Genomic DNA, 21,286 nt, shown 5'->3' on the forward strand with positions numbered 1-21,286 from the left:
ACAGTGACTGTACCGTTACACAGTGAGTGACCCTCACTCTGAATAAACAGTGACTCTGTACAGTTACACAGTGAGTGATCCTCAACCTGTATAAACAGTGACCCTGTGCAATTATACAGCGAGTGATCCTCACCCTGAATAAACAGTGACTCTGACAGTTACACAGTGAGTGATCCTTACCCTGAATAAACAGTGACTCTGTACAGTTACACAGTGAGTGATCCTCACACTGAATAAACAGTGACTCTGTACAGTTACACAGCGAGTGATCCTCACCCTGAATAAACAGTGACTCTGTACCGTTACACAGTGAGTGACCCTCACTCTGAATAAACAGTGACTCTGTACAGTTACACAGTGAGTGATCCTCAACCTGTATAAACAGTGACCCTGTACAATTATACAGCGAGTGATCCTCACCCTGAATAAACAGTGACTGTACCGTTACACAGTGAGTGATCCTCACCCTGCTGAATAGACAGTGACTCTGTACAGTTACACAGTGAGTGATCCTCACCCTGAATAAACAGTGACTCTGTACAGTTACACAGCGAGTGATCCTCACCCTGCTGAATAAACAGTGACTCTGTACAGTTACACAGTGAGTGAACCTCACCCTGCTGAATAGACAGTGACTCTGTACAGTTACACAGTGAGTGATCCTTACCCTGAATAAACAGTGACTCTGTACAGTTACACAGTGAGTGATCCTCACCCTGCTGAATAAACAGTTACTCTGTACAGTTACGCAGTGAGTGATCCGTACCCTGAATAAACAGTGACTCTGACAGTTACACAGTGAGTGATCCTTACCCTGAATAAACAGTGACTCTGTACAGTTACACAGTGAGTGATCCTCACCCTGAATAAACAGTGACTCTGTACAGTTACACAGTGAGTGATCCTCACCCTGAATAAACAGTGACTCTGTACAGTTACAGTGAGTGATCCTTACCCTGAATAAACAGTGACTGTACAGTTACACCGTGAGTGATCCTCACCCTGATTAAACAGTGACTCTGTACAGTTACACAGTGAGTGATCCTCACCCTAAATAAACAGTGACTCTGTACAGTTACACAGTGAGTGATCCTTACCCTGAATAAACAGTGACTGTACAGTTACACAGCGAGTAATCCTCACACTGAATAAACAGTGACTCTGAACTGTTATACAGCGAGTGATCCTCACCATGAATAAACAGTGACTCTGTACAGTTACACAGTGAGGGATCCTCACCCTGAATAAACAGTGACTCTGTACAGTTACACAGTGAGTGATCCTCACACTGAATAAACAGTGACTCTGTACAGTTACACAGTGAGTGATCCTCACCCTGAATAAACAGTGACTCTGTACAGTTACACAGTGAGTGATCCTCACCCTGAATAAACAGTGACTCTGTACAGTTACACAGTGAGTGATCCTCACCCTGAATAAACAGTGACTCTGTACAGTTACACAGTGAGTGATCCTCACCCTGAATAAACAGTGACTCTGTACAGTTACACAGTGAGTGATCCTCACACTGAATAAACAGTGACTCTGTACAGTTACACAATGAGTGATCCTTATCTGAATAAACATTGACTCTGTACGGTTACACAGTGAGTGATCCTTACCCTGAATAAACAGTGACTCTGTACAGTTACACAGTGAGTGAACCTTACCCTGAATAAACAGTGACTCTCTACAGTTACACAGTGAGTGATCCTCACCCTGAATAAACAGTGACTCTGTACAGTTACACAGTGAGTGATCCTCACCCTGCTGAATAAACAGTGACTCTGTACAGTTACACAGTGAGTGATCCTCACCCTGAATAAACAGTGACTCTGTACAGTTACACAGCGAGTGATCCTCACCCTGCTGAATAAACAGTGACTCTGTACAGTTACACAGTGAGTGATCCTCACCCTGCTGAATAGACAGTGACTCTGTACAGTTACACAGTGAGTGATCCTCACCCTGAATAAACAGTGACTCTGTACAGTTACACAGCGAGTGATCCTCACCCTGCTGAATAAACAGTGACTCTGTACAGTTACACAGCGAGTGATCCTCACCCTGCTGAATAAACAGTGACTCTGTACAGTTACACAGTGAGTGATCCTCACCCTGCTGAATAGACAGTGACTCTGTACAGTTACACAGTGAGTGATCCTCACCCTGAATAAACAGTGACTCTGTACAGTTACACAGTGAGTGATCCTCACCCTGCTGAATAAACAGTGACTCTGTACAGTTACGCAGTGAGTGATCCGTACCCTGAATAAACAGTGACTCTGACAGTTACACAGTGAGTGATCCTTACCCTGAATAAACAGTGACTCTGTACAGTTACACAGTGAGTGATCCTCACCCTGAATAAACAGTGACTCTGTACAGTTACACAGTGAGTGATCCTCACCCTGAATAAACAGTGACTCTGTACAGTTACAGTAAGTGATCCTTACCCTGAATAAACACTGACTCTGTACAGTTACACCGTGAGTGATCCTCACCCTGATTAAACAGTGACTCTGTACAGTTACACAGTGAGTGATCCTCACCCTAAATAAACAGTGACTCTGTACAGTTACACAGTGAGTGATCCTTACCCTGAATAAACAGTGACTGTACAGTTACACAGCGAGTAATCCTCACACTGAATAAACAGTGACTCTGTACTGTTATACAGCGAGTGATCCTCACCATGAATAAACAGTGACTCTGTACAGTTACACAGTGAGTGATCCTCTCCCTGAATAAACAGTGACTCTGTACAGTTACACAGTGAGTGATCCTCACCCTGAATAAACAGTGACTCTGTACAGTTACACAGTGAGTGATCCTCACACTGAATAAACAGTGACTCTGTACAGTTACACAGTGAGTGATCCTCACCCTGAATAAACAGTGACTGTACCGTTACACAGTGAGTGATCCTCACCCTGCTGAATAGACAGTGACTCTGTACAGTTGCACAGTGAGTGATCCTCACCCTGAATAAACAGTGACTCTGTACAGTTACACAGCGAGTGATCCTCACCCTGCTGAATAAACAGTGACTCTGTACTGTTATACAGCGAGTGATCCTCACCATGAATAAGCAGTGACTCTGTACAGTTACACAGTGAGTGATCCGCACCCTGAATAAATGGTGACACTGTACAGTTAAACAGTGAGTGATCCTCACCTGAATAAACAGTGACTCTGTACAGCTACACAGTGAGTGACCCTCACTCTGAATAAACAGTGACTCTGTACAGTTACACAGTGAGTGATCCTCACCCTGAATAAACAGTGTCTCTGTACTGTTACACAATGAGTGATGCTCACCCTGAATAAACAGTGACTATACTGTTACACAGTGAGTGATCCTCACCCTGAATAAACAGTGACTCTGTACAGTTACACAGTGAGTGATCCTCACCCTGAATAAATAGTGACTCTGTACAGTTACACAGTGAGTGATCCTCAACGTGAATAAACAGTGACTCTGTACAGTTACACAGTGAGTGATCCTCACCCTGAGTAAACAGTGACTCTGTACAGTTACACAGTGAGTGATCCTCACCCTGAATAAACAGTGACTCTGTACAGTTACACAGTGAGTGATCCTCACCCTGAGTAAACAGTGACTCTGTACAGTTGCACCGTGAGTGATCCTCACCCTGAATAAACAGTGACTCTGTACAGTTACACAGTGAGTGATCCTCACCCTGAATAAACAGTGACTCTGTACAGTTACACAGTGTGTGATCCTCACCCTGAATAAACAGTGACTCTGTACAATTACACAATGAGTGATCCTCACCCTGAATAAACTGTGTCTCTGTACAGTTACACAGTGAGTGATCCTCACGCTGAATAAACAGTGACTCTATACAGTTACACAGTGAGTGATCCTCACCCTGAATAAACAGTGACTTTGTACAGTTACACAGTGAGTGATCCTCACCCTGAATAAACAGTGACTCTGTACAGTTACACAGTGAGTGATCCTCACCCTGAATAAACAGTGACTCTGTACAGTTACACAGTAAGTGATCCTCACCCTGAGTAAACAGTGACTCTGTACAGTTACACAGTGAGTGATCCTCACCCTGAATAAACAGTGACTCTGTACAGTTACACAGTGAATGATCCTCGCCCTGAATAAACAGTGAGTCTGTACAGTTACACAGTGAGTGATCCTCGCCCTGAATAAACAGTGACTCTGTACAGTTACACAGTGAGTGATCCTCACCCTGAATAAACAGTGACTCTATACAGTTACACAGTGAGTGATCCTCACCCTGAATAAACAGTGACTCTGTACAGTTACACAGTGAGTGATCCTCACCCTGAATAAATAGTGACTCTGTACAGTTACACAGTGAGTGATCCTCAACCTGAATAAACAGTGACTCTGTACAGTTACACAGTGAGTGATTCTCACCCTGAGTAAACAGTGACTCTGTACAGTTACACAGTGAGTGATCCTCACCCTGAATTAACAGTGACTCTGTACAGTTACACAGTGTGTGATCCTCACCCTGAGTAAGCAGTGACTCTGTACAGTTGCACCGTGAGTGATCCTCACCCTGAATAAACAGTGACTCTGTACAGTTACACAGTGAGTGATCCTCGCCCTGAATAAACAATGACTCTGTATAGTTACACAGTGAGTGATCCTCACCCTGAATAAACAGTGACTCTGTACAGTTACACAGTGAGTGACCCTGCTGAATAAACAGTGACTCTATACAGTTACACAGTGAGTGATCCTCACCCTGAATAAACAGTGACTCTTTACAGTTACACAGTGAGTGATCCTCACCCTGAATAAACAGTGACTCTGTACAGTTACACAGTAAGTGATCCTCACCCTGAATAAACAGTGACTCTGTACAGTTACACCGAGTGATCCTCACCCTGAGTAAACAGTGACTCTGTACAGTTACACAGTGAGTGATCCTCACCCTGAATAAACAGTGACTCTGTACAGTTACACAGTGAGTGATCCTTACCCTGAATAAACAGTGACTCTGTACAGTTACACAGTGAGTGATCCTCACCCTGAATAAACAGTGACTCTGTACAGTTACTCAGTGAGTGATCCTTACCCTGAATAAACAGTGACTCTGTACAGTTACACAGTGAGTGATCCTCACCCTGAGTAAACAGTGACTCTGTACAGTTACACAGTGAGTGATCCTCACCTTGAATAACAAGGAGTTGGGTCCAGTGCAATTTCACATAATGAAGGTATATTTTCCAAATCACTCACCTGGCAATTGCTGTCCAGTTACACCACTGTTGTTGCCCAATATTCTGCGTCTGTTCTTCAAATACTTTGCCACAGTGGTCACGAACCATGTTGAACAAGTATCCTAAGTTGGAAATAAATGATCAGTCATCACAGTAGATGGCAAAGTGACTCTTGTAGAAATAAGGAATATATCCTGTTGAAATCCTGTCCAGCGAGAGGTGGGGGTGGGGGCGGAATATAAGCAAGAGAACAATGAACAAAGAATAATACAGCACAGGAACAGGCCCTTTGGCCCTCCAAGCCCGTACCGGCCATGATACCAACCTTTGCCAAAACCCTCCATATCCCTCATAATCTTCCAGGCATCCATCAGTTCACCCCCTCAATCTCTGTCTTTCTAATGAAAACAGTCGAGTCTATAGAGTCTCTCCGCATAGCTAACACCCTCCAGACCAGGCAACATCCTGGTAAACCTCCTTTGCACCCTCTCCAAAGTCTCCACATCCTTCCGGTAGTGTGGCGACCAGAATTGTGCGCAATATTCCAAGTGCGTACTTACCAATGTTCCATAGAACTGCAGCATGACTTGTCAGTTTTTATACTCGATGCCCCGTCCAATGAAGACAAGCATTCCGTATGCTTTCTTGACGACCTTGTCCACTTGTGTTGCCGCCTTCAAAGATCTGTGGATCTTCACACACAGGTCTCTCTGACTTTCTACATTCCTAAGAGTTTTAACGGTGTCATCCGCAAACTTTTACCAGTGTTATCCGCGAACTTATTAATCAGACCTGCTACATTTTCCCCACAATCGTTTATATACACTACAAACAACAGAGGCGCCAGCACAGATCCCTATGGAACACCACTTGTCACAAATTTTCATTCAGAAAACAACAATCTACTGCTACCCTTTGCCCTCTGTGACCAAGCCAGTTCAGTATCCATCTTATCACTTCCTGTGTGACTTGACCTTTTGTACCAGTCTGCCATGAGGCACCTTGTCAAAGGCTTTACTGAAGTCCACGTAAACAACATCCACCACCCTCCCCTCATCAATCATCTTTGTCACCTCCTCAAAACGTGATCACGTTAGTGAGGCACGACTTCCCCGTCACAAAACCATGCTGTCTATCGCTAATGAGTCCATTTGTTTCCAAGTGGGTATAAATCCTGTCCCTGAGACTTCTCTCCAATAAATTACATACTACTGACGTGAGGCTCACCGGCCTATTGTTTCCTGGATTATCCCGGGGAATATAACCGAGAGAGAGGAATATAACCGAGAGAGAGGAATATAACCGAGAGAGAGGAATATAACCGAGAGAGGGGAATATAACCGAGAGAGGGGAATATAACCGAGAGAGGGGAATATAACCGAGAGAGAGGAATACAACCGAGAGAGTGGAATATAACCGAGAGAGGGGAATATAACCGAGAGAGAGGATACAACCGAGAGAGTGGAATAGAACCGAGAGAGAGGAATATAACCGAGAGAGGGGAATATAACCGAGAGAGGGGAATATAACCGAGAGAGGGGAATATAACCGAGAGAGGGGAATATAACCGAGAGAGGGGAATATAACCGAGAGAGAGGAATACAACCGAGAGAGTGGAATATAACCGAGAGAGGGGAATACAACCGAGAGAGAGGATACAACCGAGAGAGTGGAATAGAACCGAGAGAGAGGAATATAACCGAGAGAGGGGAATATAACCGAGAGAGGGGAATATAACCGAGAGAGGGGAATATAACCGAGAGAGGGGAATATAACCGAGAGAGAGGAATACAACCGAGAGAGTGGAATATAACCGAGAGAGGGGAATACAACCGAGAGAGAGGATACAACCGAGAGAGTGGAATAGAACCGAGAGAGAGGAATATAACCGAGAGAGGGGAATATAACCGAGAGAGGGGAATATAACCGAGAGAGGGAAATATAACCGAGAGAGGGGAATACAACCGAGAGAGAGGAATACAACCGAGAGAGAGGATACAACCGAGAGAGGGGAATATAACCGAGAGAGGGGAATATAACCGAGAGAGGGGAATATAACCGAGAGAGAGGAATATAACCGAGGGAGGGGAATATAACCGAGAGAGGGGAATATAACCGAGAGAGAGGAATATAACCGAGAGAGGGGAATATAACCGAGAGAGGGGAATATAACCGAGAGAGGGGAATATAACCGAGAGAGGGGAATATAACCGAGAGAGAGGAATATAACCGAGAGAGGGGAATATAACCGAGAGAGGGGAATATAACCGAGAGAGGGGAATATAACCGAGAGAGGGGAATATAACCGAGAGAGGGGAATATAACCGAGAGAGAGGAATATAACCGAGAGAGGGGAATATAACCGAGAGAGGGGAATATAACCGAGAGAGGGGAATATAACCGAGAGACAGGAATACAACCGAGAGAGCAGAATATAACCGAGAGAGAGGAATATAACCGAGAGAGTGGAATATAACCGAGAGAGTGGAATATAACCGAGAGAGGGGAATACAACCGAGAGAGAGGAATATAACCGAGAGAGGGGAATATAACCGAGAGAGGGGAATATAACCGAGAGAGAGGAATATAACCGAGAGAGGGGAATACAACCGAGAGAGAGGAATACAACCGAGAGGGAGGAATATAACCGAGAGATGGGAATATAACCGAGAGAGGGGAATACAACCGAGAGAGAGGAATATAACCGAGAGGGAGAAATATAACCGAGAGAGAGGATACAACCGAGAGAGGGGAATATAACCGAGAGAGGGGAATATAACCGAGAGAGGGGAATATAACCGAGAGAGAGGAATATAACCGAGAGAGGGGAATATAACCGAGAGAGGGGAATATAACCGAGAGAAGGGAATATAACCGAGAGAGGGGAATATAACCGAGAGAGGGGAATATAACCGAGAGACAGGAATACAACCGAGAGAGCAGAATATAACCGAGAGAGAGGAATATAACCGAGAGAGTGGAATATAACCGAGAGAGTGGAATATAACCGAGAGAGGGGAATACAACCGAGAGAGAGGAATATAACCGAGAGAGGGGAATATAACCGAGAGAGGGGAATATAACCGAGAGAGAGGAATATAACCGAGAGAGGGGAATACAACCGAGAGAGAGGAATACAACGAGAGGGAGGAATATAACCGAGAGATGGGAATATAACCGAGAGAGGGGAATACAACCGAGAGAGAGGAATATAACCGAGAGGGAGAAATATAACCGAGAGAGAGGATACAACCGAGAGAGGGGAATATAACCGAGAGAGGGGAATATAACCGAGAGAGGGGAATATAACCGAGAGAGAGGAATATAACCGAGAGAGGGGAATATAACCGAGAGAGGGGAATATAACCGAGAGAAGGGAATATAACCGAGAGATGGGAATATAACCGAGAGAGGGGAATACAACCGAGAGAGAGGAATACAACCGAGAGAGAGGAATATAACCGAGAGGGAGAAATATAACCGAGAGAGAGGATACAACCGAGAGAGGGGAATATAACCGAGAGAGGGGAATATAACTGAGAGAGGGGATTATATCCGAGAGAGGGGAATATAACCGAGGGAGGGGAATACAACCGAGAGAGAGGAATACAACCGAGAGGGAGAAATATAACCGAGAGAGAGGATACAACCGAGAGAGGGGAATATAACCGAGAGAGGGGAATATAACCGAGAGAGGGGATTATATCCGAGAGAGGGGAATATAACCGAGGGAGGGGAATACAACCGAGAGAGAGGAATACAACCGAGAGAGAGGAATATAACCGAGAGGGAGGAATATAACCGAGAGAGAGGAATATAACCGAGAGAGGGGAATATAACCGAGAGATGGGAATATAACCGAGAGAGGGGAATACAACCGAGAGAGAGGAATACAACCGAGAGAGAGGAATATAACCGAGAGGGAGGAATATAACCGAGAGAGAGGATACAACCGAGAGAGGGGAATATAACCGAGAGAGGGGAATATAACTGAGAGAGGGGATTATATCCGAGAGAGGGGAATATAACCGAGAGAGGGGAATATAACCGAGAGAGGGGGGAATATAACCAAGAGAGAGGGGATTATAACTGAGAATATTAAAAAGGAGATGTCTTATTCTTTAACTATGCCCCCTACTCTCCCACATTATTGAAAACATCTTCTCAGAATCCACCTGATTTGATTTATTGGCACATGTATCGAAGTACAGGGGAAAGTATTTTTCTGCAGCCAACGGAACGTACACAGTCTGTGCATCGTAGACAAAAATAATCGACAGAGAACATTGACAAATGGTACATCGGCAGTGATTGGTTACAGTGCGGAACAAGCGGCCAAACAAAGCGAATACGTGAGCAAGCCCTCCAATCTTCCGTATTTGAGGATGATTCCTCTGAACTCCAATGTAAAGGACCAAACCGCCCAACCTTCCCTCCTAACATATAAGCCCTTCATTTTGGGAATGAGTTACGTGAATTTCTCTGAACTGCTTCTTATACAATTACACCCTGTTTCAAATAAGGAGACCAAAATTGTACAAGTATTCCAGGTGTGCTCTCACCAACACCCTGTACCACTGCAGTGAATCTTCCTCACTTTTATATTCAAGTCTCCTTGCAATAAACACCATCATTCCATTTGCCTTCCTGTAGCACTCCACCCAGTTCCCTCTGTACCTCAGAGTTCGTCAAACTCTCTCCATTTAAGGAATTTGCTGCTTTTCTATTCTTCCTGCCAAAGTGGACAAGTCCGGACTTCCCACATTCTAATCTATCTGCCAAATTTCTGCCCACTCGCTAAACCTATTTGTATCCTTTTGCTGACTCGTGACAAACAACTTTCCAATCAATCTTGGTATCCATTTGGTCCCTTCATCCAAGTAATTAAAAGAGGCCCCCAACACCAATCCCTGCGCACTGCACTAGTTACAGCTCGCAAACTTGAAAAACACCCATCTATCCCCACTCTCTGCTTCCTGGAGGCGAACCAATTCTCAGTGCATGCTAACCTGTTACCCTCTGCACCACATTGTCTAGTAACGTTTGATACGTAACTTTTCCAAATGCCGTTTGGAAATCCAAGTCCACCACATCTCAATGTTCCCCCCTATCCACCTTGGCCTCTACTAAATGAGTTCCACATGATTCCTCATTCACAAAACTGTGTTGACTCTGCCTGATCCTGCTAAGATTTTTAAATATCCTGTTATCACACCTTAATAATGATTCTAGCAATTTACCTGTGACAGATGTTAGACTAAGGTGAAGGCCCCTCTTTCTATCCAAAATAGATTATAGGATCTCGAATTACATTTTTGATTGAAACAAGTCAAAGGAAGCTGTTATAACCTGCCTGCTTACCACTGGCTGGGGACTAATGACAATCCCACAATCCTGTGGGAGTATGAGCTTCCCCAATGAGGGGGGTGGAGAAATATTTGTTGGATACAGGTTGGAAGTTGTTTTCTATTACACCATGCCTCTGTACGGACGTTTGGATGTTTTTGATGCTGCGCTGGAAAGCTGGAACCAGTACGCACAACGGATGCGTTACTATTTCCGGGCAAACAATATCACCGAAAACGAGCGGCAGGTGGTCATATTGCTCACCGCCTGCGGCCCGCATACGTTTGGGGTGATTAGGAGCCTTACGTACCCAGCTGCGCCGGACACCAAAACGTTTGATGAACTTGTGAACTTAGTGGGGCAGCATTTTAACCCAACCCCGTCCACGATAGTCCAACATTACCGGTTTAATACCGCTGAGAGCACCCCAGGAGAATCCCTTGATGACTTTCTATCCAGGCTACAGAGGATTGCGGAGTCCTGTGACTATGGTGAGACCTTGTCAGAAAAGTTACGCAACCGTTTGGTTTGCGGTATTAACAATGCAGCCACCCAGAGAAAGTTGTTAGCGGAGCCAACATTGACTTTTCAACAGGCCATTCAAATAGTATTGTCCTGAGAGAGCGCAGAACGAGGAGTGCAGGAGCTACAGGGAATGGAAGTGCATGCCTTGGGACACAATCCCTTCTGTCCAAAAGCATCCCCCCGCACCCCTGCGGTACCTTGGACAAGGTGACGTCCGGATCGACGCCAGTGGCCGTCAGACATTCCTCCCCGAAGGGAGCCTTCTCCAGAACCAATTGATGAGGAGCCATGTCCGTGTCAGACTTGTAGGCGCCGATCCCGTCACGGATGCCGGTCCTGGGGGCGCCAGAGACGCCGTCATTCCGACTGAAACTGGGACCAGCCCAGGGGCCATAACTGGGACCAGCCCAGGGGCCGTATCTTCCATGTGGATGAACCTGCGGCGACTACTCCCGAGGACGTGGAGACGGAGGACGACTGCCTGCAGCTGCATTGTGTGGCAGCTCCCCGTGTGGCCCCCATTAAGGTGACAGTACGGGTCAATGGTCACCCGCTTGAGATGGAGTTGGACATTGGCGCAGCGGTCTCCGTGATCGCCCAGAGGACATTCGACCGCATCAAGCAGGGTATACAGACCCTTACATTAACCGACTCACAGGCCAGGTTGGCCACCTACACGGGGGAACCATTGGACATTGCAGGAACTACGATGACCCCTGTTGTTTATGGATGCCAGGAGGGGCGTTTCCCACTTATCGTGGTGCGCGGCCATGGGCCCAGCCTGTTTGGTCAGGACTGGTTGCGCCATTTGCGGTTGCAATGGCAGCACATCCTCCAAACAGGTTCTGGAGGGTTGACTGAGGTGCTAGGACAATACCCAGATGTATTCCAGCCCGGTTTGGTGAAAATAAAAGGGGCCATAGCCCGTATGCAAGTCGAACCAGGAGCCACGCCGCGCTATTTCCGGGCGCGCCCGGTGCCTTATGCCTTGCTCGAGAAGGTAGAAGGGGAGCTCACTCGTTTGGAGACTTTGGGTATTATCAGGCCCGTTCGTTTCGCTGACTGGGCAGCACCAATTGTACCTGTAATGAAGCCAGATGCCACAGTTCGCTTGTGCGGCGACTATAAACTTAGAGTGAATACGGCTTCCCGAGTCGACCGATACACAATGCCTCGCATAGAGGATCTCTAAACGAAGCTTGCAGGTGGACTCTCGTTCACAAAAATAGATATGAGTCATGCCTACCTACAGTTGGAGTTGGACCTTGCCTCCCGACTATATGTAACGATTAATACACACCGGGGCCTGTATGAATATACACGTTTGCCCTTTGGAGTATTCTCTGCCTGCGCTATTTTTCAACGCGTTATGGGGGCATTTTGAGAGGTTTACCACATGTTGCTGTCAACTTAGACGACGTTTTGATTACAGGGACGTCGGAGCAGGAACATTTGGAAAATTTGGAGGCTGTCCTTAGACGCTTTTCGGAGGCTGGAGTCCGTTTATGTCGCACAAAGTGCGTCTTTCAGGCGAAGGAAGTAGTCTACCTGGGTTATCGGGTGGACCGCAAAGGGTTTGCACCCCGTCGCAGAGAAGGTGTGTGCAATTCAACAGGCGCCCGCCCCGACTGACGCTTTGCATCTTCATCCTTTTCTTGGCCTCGTAAACTATTACGGGAAGTTCCTCCCCAATCTGGCAACTACGCTGGCCCCGTTGCATCTTCTGCTGAAGAAGAATCACATCTGGGTTTGGGGTCAGCTGCAAGAAACCGCTTTCTGGCGGGTAAAACAACAATTGTCGTCGTCTGGGTTACTAACCCACTATGATCCTGGGAAGCCTTTGCTTGTCAGTGTTGGGTGGGGTTACTGGGTTATGGGGATGGGGTGGCGGTGTTGGCCTTGGGTAGGGTGCTCTTTCCAAGAGCCGGTGCAGACTCGATGGGCTGAATGGCCTCCTTCTGCACTGTAAATTCTATGATAGTCACATGTGATGCATCCCCGTATGGTATTGGGGCCATCTTGTCCCACAAGATGGAGAACGAGGCCGAGCGGCCGATAGCTTTCGCCTCCCGCACATTGACTGCAGCGGAGAAAAAGTACGCACAGATCGAGAAGGAGGGCCTGGCAGTGGTCTTTGCGGTGAAACGTTTCCACCAGTACGTGTATGGCCGCCACTTCACTATCGTGACTGATCATAAGCCTCTGCTGGGACTTTTCAGAGAGGATAAGCCAATACCGCCCATTGCTTCCGCACGGATCCAGCGCTGGGCTTTGTTGGTCGCTGCATTCGAGTATTCCCTGGAGCACAAACCAGGAACGCAGATAGCGAATGCCGACGCGCTGAGCCGATTGCCTTTATCGACCGGCCCCATGTCGACCTCCACGACCAGTGAGGTGGTTGCAACCCTAAATTTTATGGACACCTTGCCTGTCACAGCATCACAGATCCGTGAGTGGACCCAGATGGAGCCAGTCCTGTCAAAGGTTCGGCACATAGTCCTGTATGGTGGGCAGCAAAGACAGCTCCCAGGCGAGTTGCGGGCATTTTCCTCCAAGCTGTCAGAATTCAGCGTGGAAGACGGCATCCTCTTGTGGGGGACGCGTGTGATTGTCCCGGAAAAAGGACAGGAACTGATACTAACAGACTTGCACAATGGGCATCCAGGTGTGACCAAAATGAAAATGTTGGCCCTGAGTTATGTCTGGTGGCCAGGCCTCAACACCGACATTGAGAAGGTGGCCCAAAACTGCTCCATTTGTCAGGAGCATCAGAAGCTTCTGCCGGCCGCGCCCCTACATCACTGGGAATGGCCAGGGCGGCCTTGGGCACGCTTGCATGCGGATTTCGCCGGCCCTTTTCAAGGATCCATGTTCCTTCTATTAATCGATGCCCAGTCTAAATGGTTAGAGGTGCACAAGATGATAGGCACAACGTCCTGCGCAACAATCGAGAAGATGCTTTTGTCTTTTAGTACGCATGGCCTCCCCGAGGTGCTGGTCATGGATAACGGCACTCCATTCACAAGTGAGGCGTTTGCGAGGTTCATGAAGATGAACGGCGTACGCCATTCCCGTACCAGCCTCCCCGAACAGGCGCTGGAATGTGGTGACTAGGGGCTTTTCACAGTCACTTCATTTGAAGCCTACTTGTGACAATAAGCGATTTTCATTTAATTTCATATCCGCACAACCCCTTACCACCCGGCTTCAAATGGATTGGCGGAGCGCACAGTGCAGACATTCAAACGAGGCCTAAAGAAGCAGTCTTCCATGTCGATGGATCATCTTGTTGCTGATTTTCTCCTTGGTTCAATTGCTCTGTTTTATTACCTTTGCTCTCGAGTTGCCAGGTATCTTTATGATACCGCCACGAGGTGCAAGTCCGAGTAATGATCAATAATCCAACACACCGATTAGTAAGATTCAAATCAAAGCACATTTATTATACACAGTAATCGCTACTCATGCACAAATTCTACGTTTAAGCTACTTCTACAACTAACAGGCCAATACTTAACTTGGAACTGGCCCACCAGGTCAGGGAAACAAATAGCCTTTCGTTCGGGTTCTGAGTCTGCGGGATTCGAAGTTGGTACGGATTGGTAGCTAGGAGCGCCTATCTCGTAGCGAGCGTTGAATTAAGACTTACTTTGTCGGGAGTCACTGCACCGGTCACGGTCAATGTTGGTTCGTGTTGCTGGGCGACCCGGGCAGGACGCAGAGGTGAAGAGAGCTGAAGAGAGTGATTTGAACTTGGGGCTTAACTCTTATAGTCCCCAGGGGCTTCCCGCCTTTCGGGGCGAACCCTGTACCTGGTCCCAAGTGATTGGACTTTGTCCCAATCACTTGGTTCGATTTCTCCAATACTGGAGCGGTTCCCTGATCGATGGGCGGTCTTGAGGTGCTTGTCCACCTCCTTTGTGTTGGCTCCTGCTGGTGCCGAGGAGTCTGGCTTTGCTTTGTGTGTCCAAAATGTTACTTATTGTTCCCGGGGATTGCTCATCAGTATGCAGATGGCTGCTACATTGTTATGCTGATGGTCGCTGGTTTCGATGTTGTCTGGCCTTTTGCAGAGTTAAATACACAGCAAACCTGCAGCCGCTGGTTTCTGTCTGTGTTGGCTGACTTTCCCATCAGCCTTTGCCGTTCGCCATTTTAAATCGGGAGTTGGCCAATTTAGGTGGCTACAATCTCCAGCGCAAACATGTAGACCACGTTCGGTCCAGAAGACTATCCCTTCCAAAGATTCCCCGCCCCCGGAGCTCATTTCTACAGCCGCAGAGACCAGACATAATGGAAAGTATTCCTCACAATCTTCCTCTGGTGCCGCACTCAAAGCCTGCGCAGGTCGTTACAGAACCGCGCGGAGATAGAGACGCCGAGATGATGGAGGCAGCAGACTCCGACTCCGAGATGGAGACACAGGACGCCTCAGAGGGGGAATCCTCGGGCCCACGGGCCGTGGATGTACAACCGTTACGCCGTTCATCACGGAAGCGCCAGTCTCCGTCTCGTTATACGCCGCCTGATCCAGCGCCGCGTGCAAATGGTGTCCGGCCTGCGGCAAAACGAGTTCGACGCCCTCCTTCGCCAGGGTCTTCGGTGGATTCCTTGGACTTTGGGGGGGAGGGATGTTATAACCTGCCTACTTACCATTGGCTGGGGACTAATGACTATCCCACAATCCTGTGGGAGTATGAGCTTCCCCAATGAGGGGGGGCGGAGAAATCATTAGCAGACTCCCTGTATAAATAAAGCTGGCCAGTTTGGAACCAGCAGGAAGTAGTGAGCAGCAAGGAAGTTGCTGCTGCTGTTGTGTGTATATATATATATATATATATATGTTATTGTAAATAAATGTTATTTCTTTGTATCCTTAAAACTCATGCTGGATTCTTCGTGGCCCTCACAAAAGAAGCCTTGTTTGCCCCCTGACCACTTCCACAGGCAATGGATTATGTAAATCAGCACATCTTGTTAGACTAATAGTTCCCAGTTACAGCGAGAGTTTTATTCTGAAAGAAAATGCCACACTCACCCTCTGGATTGTTGTCATGGGTTGTAAATGTTTCTTGTTCTGCATATCCCATTGTAGATTCTGGCTTTGATGCAGGACTGGGATAAGATCCAGGTACCATGGTGGAGCCTGACTCCATGGCTATATTCAATTGGGACAGGTTGGTATTGCTGCTCATGGCTTCAACAAGAGCTGTGAATATAAGGAGTAATGTCACTTTTAGATATTAAGTATTGATAATTAAACAGTAAGCATCAAACATAATGTTACAATTCATCATTCTCATTAGTAGGAACAACACAGAATGACAATTACTTGGAATATACAACAAGAATGGAGGGAATTATGTTGACTGGAAAAAGGCAGAGAGATGGAGAGTTATGATGGAAGAGAGGGTCTGACACACTGACTGTTGTATCTCTGGGTTTCCACAGAGAGTGGTCCTAGGATGAATGTGCTAAATTGGGGGAAGGCTAATTATAACAATATTAGGCGGGAACTGAAGAACATAGATTGGGGGCGGATGTTTGAGGGCAAATCAACATCTGACATGTGGGAGGCTTTCAAGTGTCAGTTGAAAGGAATTCAGGACCGGCATGTTCCTGTGAGGAAGAAGGATAAATACGGCAATTTTCGGGAACCTTGGATAACGAGAGATATTGTAGGCCTCGTCAAAAAGAAAAAGGAGGCATTTGTCAGGGCTAAAAGGCTGGGAACAGACGAAGCCTGTGTGGCATATAAGGAAAGTAGGAAGGAACTTAAGCAAGGAGTCAGGAGGGCTAGAAGGGGTCACGAAAAGTCATTGGCAAATAGGGTTAAGGAAAATCCCAAGGCTTTTTACACGTACATAAAAAGCAAGAGGGTAGCCAGGGAAAGGGTTGGCCCACTGAAGGATAGGCAAGGGAACCTATGTGTGGAGCCAGAGGAAATGGGCGAGGTACTGAATGAATACTTAGCATCAGTATTCACCAAAGATAAGAAATTGGTAGATGTTGAGTCTGGAGAAGGGTGTGTAGATAGCCTGGGTCATATTGAGATCCAAAAAGACGAGGTGTTGGGTGTCTTAAAAAATATTAAGGTAGATAAGTCCCCAGGGCCTGATGGGATCTACCCCAGAATACTGAAGGAGGCTGGAGAGGAAATTGCTGAGGCCTTGACAGAAATCTTTGGATCCTCACTGTCTTCAGGGGATGTCCCGGAGGACTGGAGAATAGCCAATGTTGTTCCTCTGTTTAAGAAGGGTAGCAAGGATAATCCAGGGAACTACAGGCCAGTGAGCCTTACTTCAGTGGTAGGGAAATTACTGGAGAGAATTCTTCGAGGTAGGATCTACTCCCATTTGGAAGCAAATGGACGTATTAGTGAGAGGCAGCATGGTTTTGTGAAGGGGAGGTCGTGTCTCACTAACTTGATAGAGTTTTTCGAGGAGGTCACTAAGATGATTGATGCAGGTAGGGCAGTGGATGTTATCTATATGGACTTCAGTAAGGCCTTTGACAAGGTCCCTCATGGTAGACTAGTACAAAAGGTGAAGTCACACGGGTTCAGGGGTGAGCTGGCAAGGTGGATACAGAACTGGCTAGGTCATAGAAGGCAGAGAGTAGCAATGGAAGGATGCTTTTCTAATTGGAGGGCTGTGACCAGTGGTGTTCCACAGGGATCAGTGCTGGGACCTTTGCTCTTTGTAGTATATATAAATGATTTGGAGGAAAATGTAACTGGTCTGATTAGTAAGTTTGCAGACGACACAAAGGTTGGTGGAATTGCGGATAGCGATGAGGACTGTCAGAGGATACAGCAGGATTTAGATTGTTTGGAGACTTGGGCGGAGAGATGGCAGATGGAGTTTAATCCGGACAAATGTGAGGTAATGCATTTTGGAAGGTCTAATGCAGGTAGGGAATATACAGTGAATGGTAGAACCCTCAAGAGTATTGAAAGTCAAAGAGATCTAGGAGTACAGGTCCACAGGTCATTGAAAGGGGCAACACAGGTGGAGAAGGTAGTCAAGAAGGCATACGGCATGCTTGCCTTCATTGGCCGGGGCATTGAGTATAAGAATTGGCAAGTCATGTTGCAGCTGTATAGAACCTTAGTTAGGCCACACTTGGAGTATAGTGTTCAATTCTGGTCGCCACACTACCAGAAGGATGTGGAGGCTTTAGAGAGGGTGCAGAAGAGATTTACCAGAATGTTGCCTGGTATGGAGGGCATTAGCTATGAGGAGCGGTTGAATAAACTCGGTTTGTTCTCACTGGAACGAAGGACGTTGAGGGGATACCTGATAGAGGTCTACAAAATTATGAGGGGCATAGACAGAGTGGATAGGCAGAGGCTTTTCCCCAGGGTAGAGGGGTCAATTACTAGGGGGCATAGGTTTAAGGTGAGAGGGGCAAGGTTTAGAGTAGATGTACGAGGCAAGTTTTTTACGCAGAGGGTAGTGGGTGCCTGGAACTCGCTCCCGGAGGAGGTGGTGGAAGCAGGGACGATAGTGACATTTAAGGGGCATCTTGACAAATACATGAATAGGATGGGAATAGAGGGATACGGACCCAGGAAGTGTAGAAGATTGTAGTTTAGTCGGGCAGCATGGTCGGCACGGGCTTGGAGGGCCGAAGGGCCTGTTCCTGTGCTGTACATTTCTTTGTTCTTTGTATCCCACTGAGATCCCACTTAAAACGCATAACTCAAAAATCACAGATCCCACTTAGAAACCATAACTCACAGATAAACACAGAACTCAATGAAAAACACAGTACCCACTGTAAAACACATACCTCACTGAAAACACAGAACTCATAGAAAAAACATGGAACCCACTGAAAAAACACAGACCCCACTGAAAAACACAGCACTCACTGAAAACACAAAATCCACTAAAAAAAGCACATAACCCACTGAAAAACACAGCATCCACTGAAAAACAGAGAACCCACTGAAAAACATAGAACCCACTGAGAAACACAGGATCCACTGACAAACACAGGATTGTCTGAAAAACACTCAACCCACAGAAAACACAGAACCCGCTGGAAAACACAGAAGTCACTGAAAAACACAGAATCCACTGAAAAACACAGAATTCACTGGAAAAACAGAGAACCTACTGAAAAACGCAGAACTCACAGAAAGAATACTGGACCAATGAAAAACACTGAGCCATCAGAAAAACACAGAGCCCACTTAAAAATGCAGAACTCATTGAAAAACACAAACCCACTGAAAATCACAGATCCCACTGAAAACAAAGAGCACACTATGCACAGAACACACTAAAAAATACGGAACTCACTGAAAAATATAGCACACACTGAAAAACACACAAACCACTGAAAGAACACTGGACCAATGAAAAACACAGAATCCACTGAAAAACACAGAATCCACTGAAAAACACAGAATCCACTGGAAAAACAGAGAACCTACTGAAAAACGCAGAACTCACAGAAATACACAAAACCCACTGAGAAACACGGGATCCACTGACAAACACAGGATTGTCTGAAAAACACTCAAGCCACAGAAAACACAGAACCCGCTGAAAAACACAGAGGTCACTGAAAAACACAAACTCCACTGAAAAAACACATAATCCCCTGAACAACACAGCATCCACTGAAAAACAGAGAACCCACTGAAAAACACAGGATCCACTGAAAAACATAGGATCCACTAAAAAAATCCAGCACCCACTGTAAAACACACACCCCACTGAAAACACAGAACCACTGAAAAATACAGAACTCAGAGAAAAAACGCAGAACCCACTGAAGAACACAGAATCCACTGAAAATCACAGAATCCACTGACAAACACAGGATTGTCTGAAAAACACTCAAGCCACAGAAAACACAGAACCCGCTGAAAAACACAGAGGTCACTGAAAAACACAAACTCCACTGAAAAAACACATAATCCCCTGAACAACACAGCATCCACTGAAAAACAGAGAACCCACTGAAAAACACAGGATCCACTGAAAAACATAGGATCCACTAAAAAAATCCAGCACCCACTGTAAAACACACACCCCACTGAAAACACAGAACCACTGAAAAATACAGAACTCAGAGAAAAAACGCAGAACCCACTGAAGAACACAGAATCCACTGAAAATCACAGAATCCACTGACAAACACAGGATCGTCTGAAAAACACTGTACCCACAAAAAATACAGAACCCACTGAAAAGCACAGAACCCACTGAACAACACAGAACCCACTGAAAGAACACAGGACCAATGAAAAACACTGAGCCCACAGAAAAACACAGAGCCCACTTAAAAATGCAGAACTCATTGAAAACAACAAACCCACTGAAAATCACAGATCCCACTGAAAACAAAGAGCACACTATGCACAGAACACACTAAAAAATACGGAACTCACTGAAAAATATAGCACACACTGAAAAACACACAAACCACTGAAAGAACACAGAACCTACTGAAAAACACAGAAGTCACAGAAAAATACAAAACCCACCGAGAAGCACAGGATCCACTGCCAAACACAGGATTGTCTGAAAAACACTGAACCCACAGAAAACACAGAACCCTCTGAAAATCACAGAACTCACTGAAACGCAGCATCCACTGAAAAACAGAGAACCCACTGAAAAACACAGGATCCACTGAAAAATACAGGATCCACTGAAAACCTTTGTACCAACTGTAAAACACATACCCCACTGAAAACACAGAACCACTGAAAAACACAGAACTTATAGAAGAAACACGGAACCCACTGAAAAACACAGGATCCACTGACAAACAAAGGATCGTCTGAAAAACACTGAACCCACAAAAAACACAGAACCAACTGAAAAGCACAGAACCCACTGAAAAACACAGGATCCACTGAAAAACACAGAGCCCACAGAAAAACACAGAGCCCACTTAAAAATGTCGAACTCATTGAAAAACACAGATCCCACTGAAAACAAAGAGCCCACTATGCATAGAACACACTAAAAAATACAGAACTCACTGAAAAATATAGGACTCACTGAAAAACACAAAAAAACGCTGAAAAAACACTGGACCAATGAAAAACACAGAACCTACTGAAAAACATAGAAACCACTGAAAAAAAATCACAGATCCCACTTAGAACGCATAACTCACTGAAAAACACAGAACCCAATGAAAAACACAGTCCCCA

General features: G+C 46.1%; 1 protein-coding gene across 1 annotated transcript in view; it reads right to left on the reverse strand.

Annotated features, from left to right (window-relative positions):
• The window catches only part of LOC140406450 (receptor activity-modifying protein 1-like), an 84,144-nt gene that overhangs the window by 59,955 nt on the left and 2,903 nt on the right, over positions 1-21,286 (reverse strand). The window contains exons 2-3 of the mRNA XM_072494488.1: positions 16,145-16,315; positions 5,255-5,357 (exon numbers count right to left, since the gene is read on the reverse strand). Coding sequence (XP_072350589.1) covers positions 5,255-5,357; positions 16,145-16,315 — 274 coding nt within the window. The remainder of the gene's footprint in view (positions 1-5,254; positions 5,358-16,144; positions 16,316-21,286) is intronic.

The sequence above is a fragment of the Scyliorhinus torazame genome, unplaced genomic scaffold (genome assembly GCF_047496885.1).
Source record: "Scyliorhinus torazame isolate Kashiwa2021f unplaced genomic scaffold, sScyTor2.1 scaffold_538, whole genome shotgun sequence".
NCBI lineage: Eukaryota > Metazoa > Chordata > Chondrichthyes > Carcharhiniformes > Scyliorhinidae > Scyliorhinus > Scyliorhinus torazame.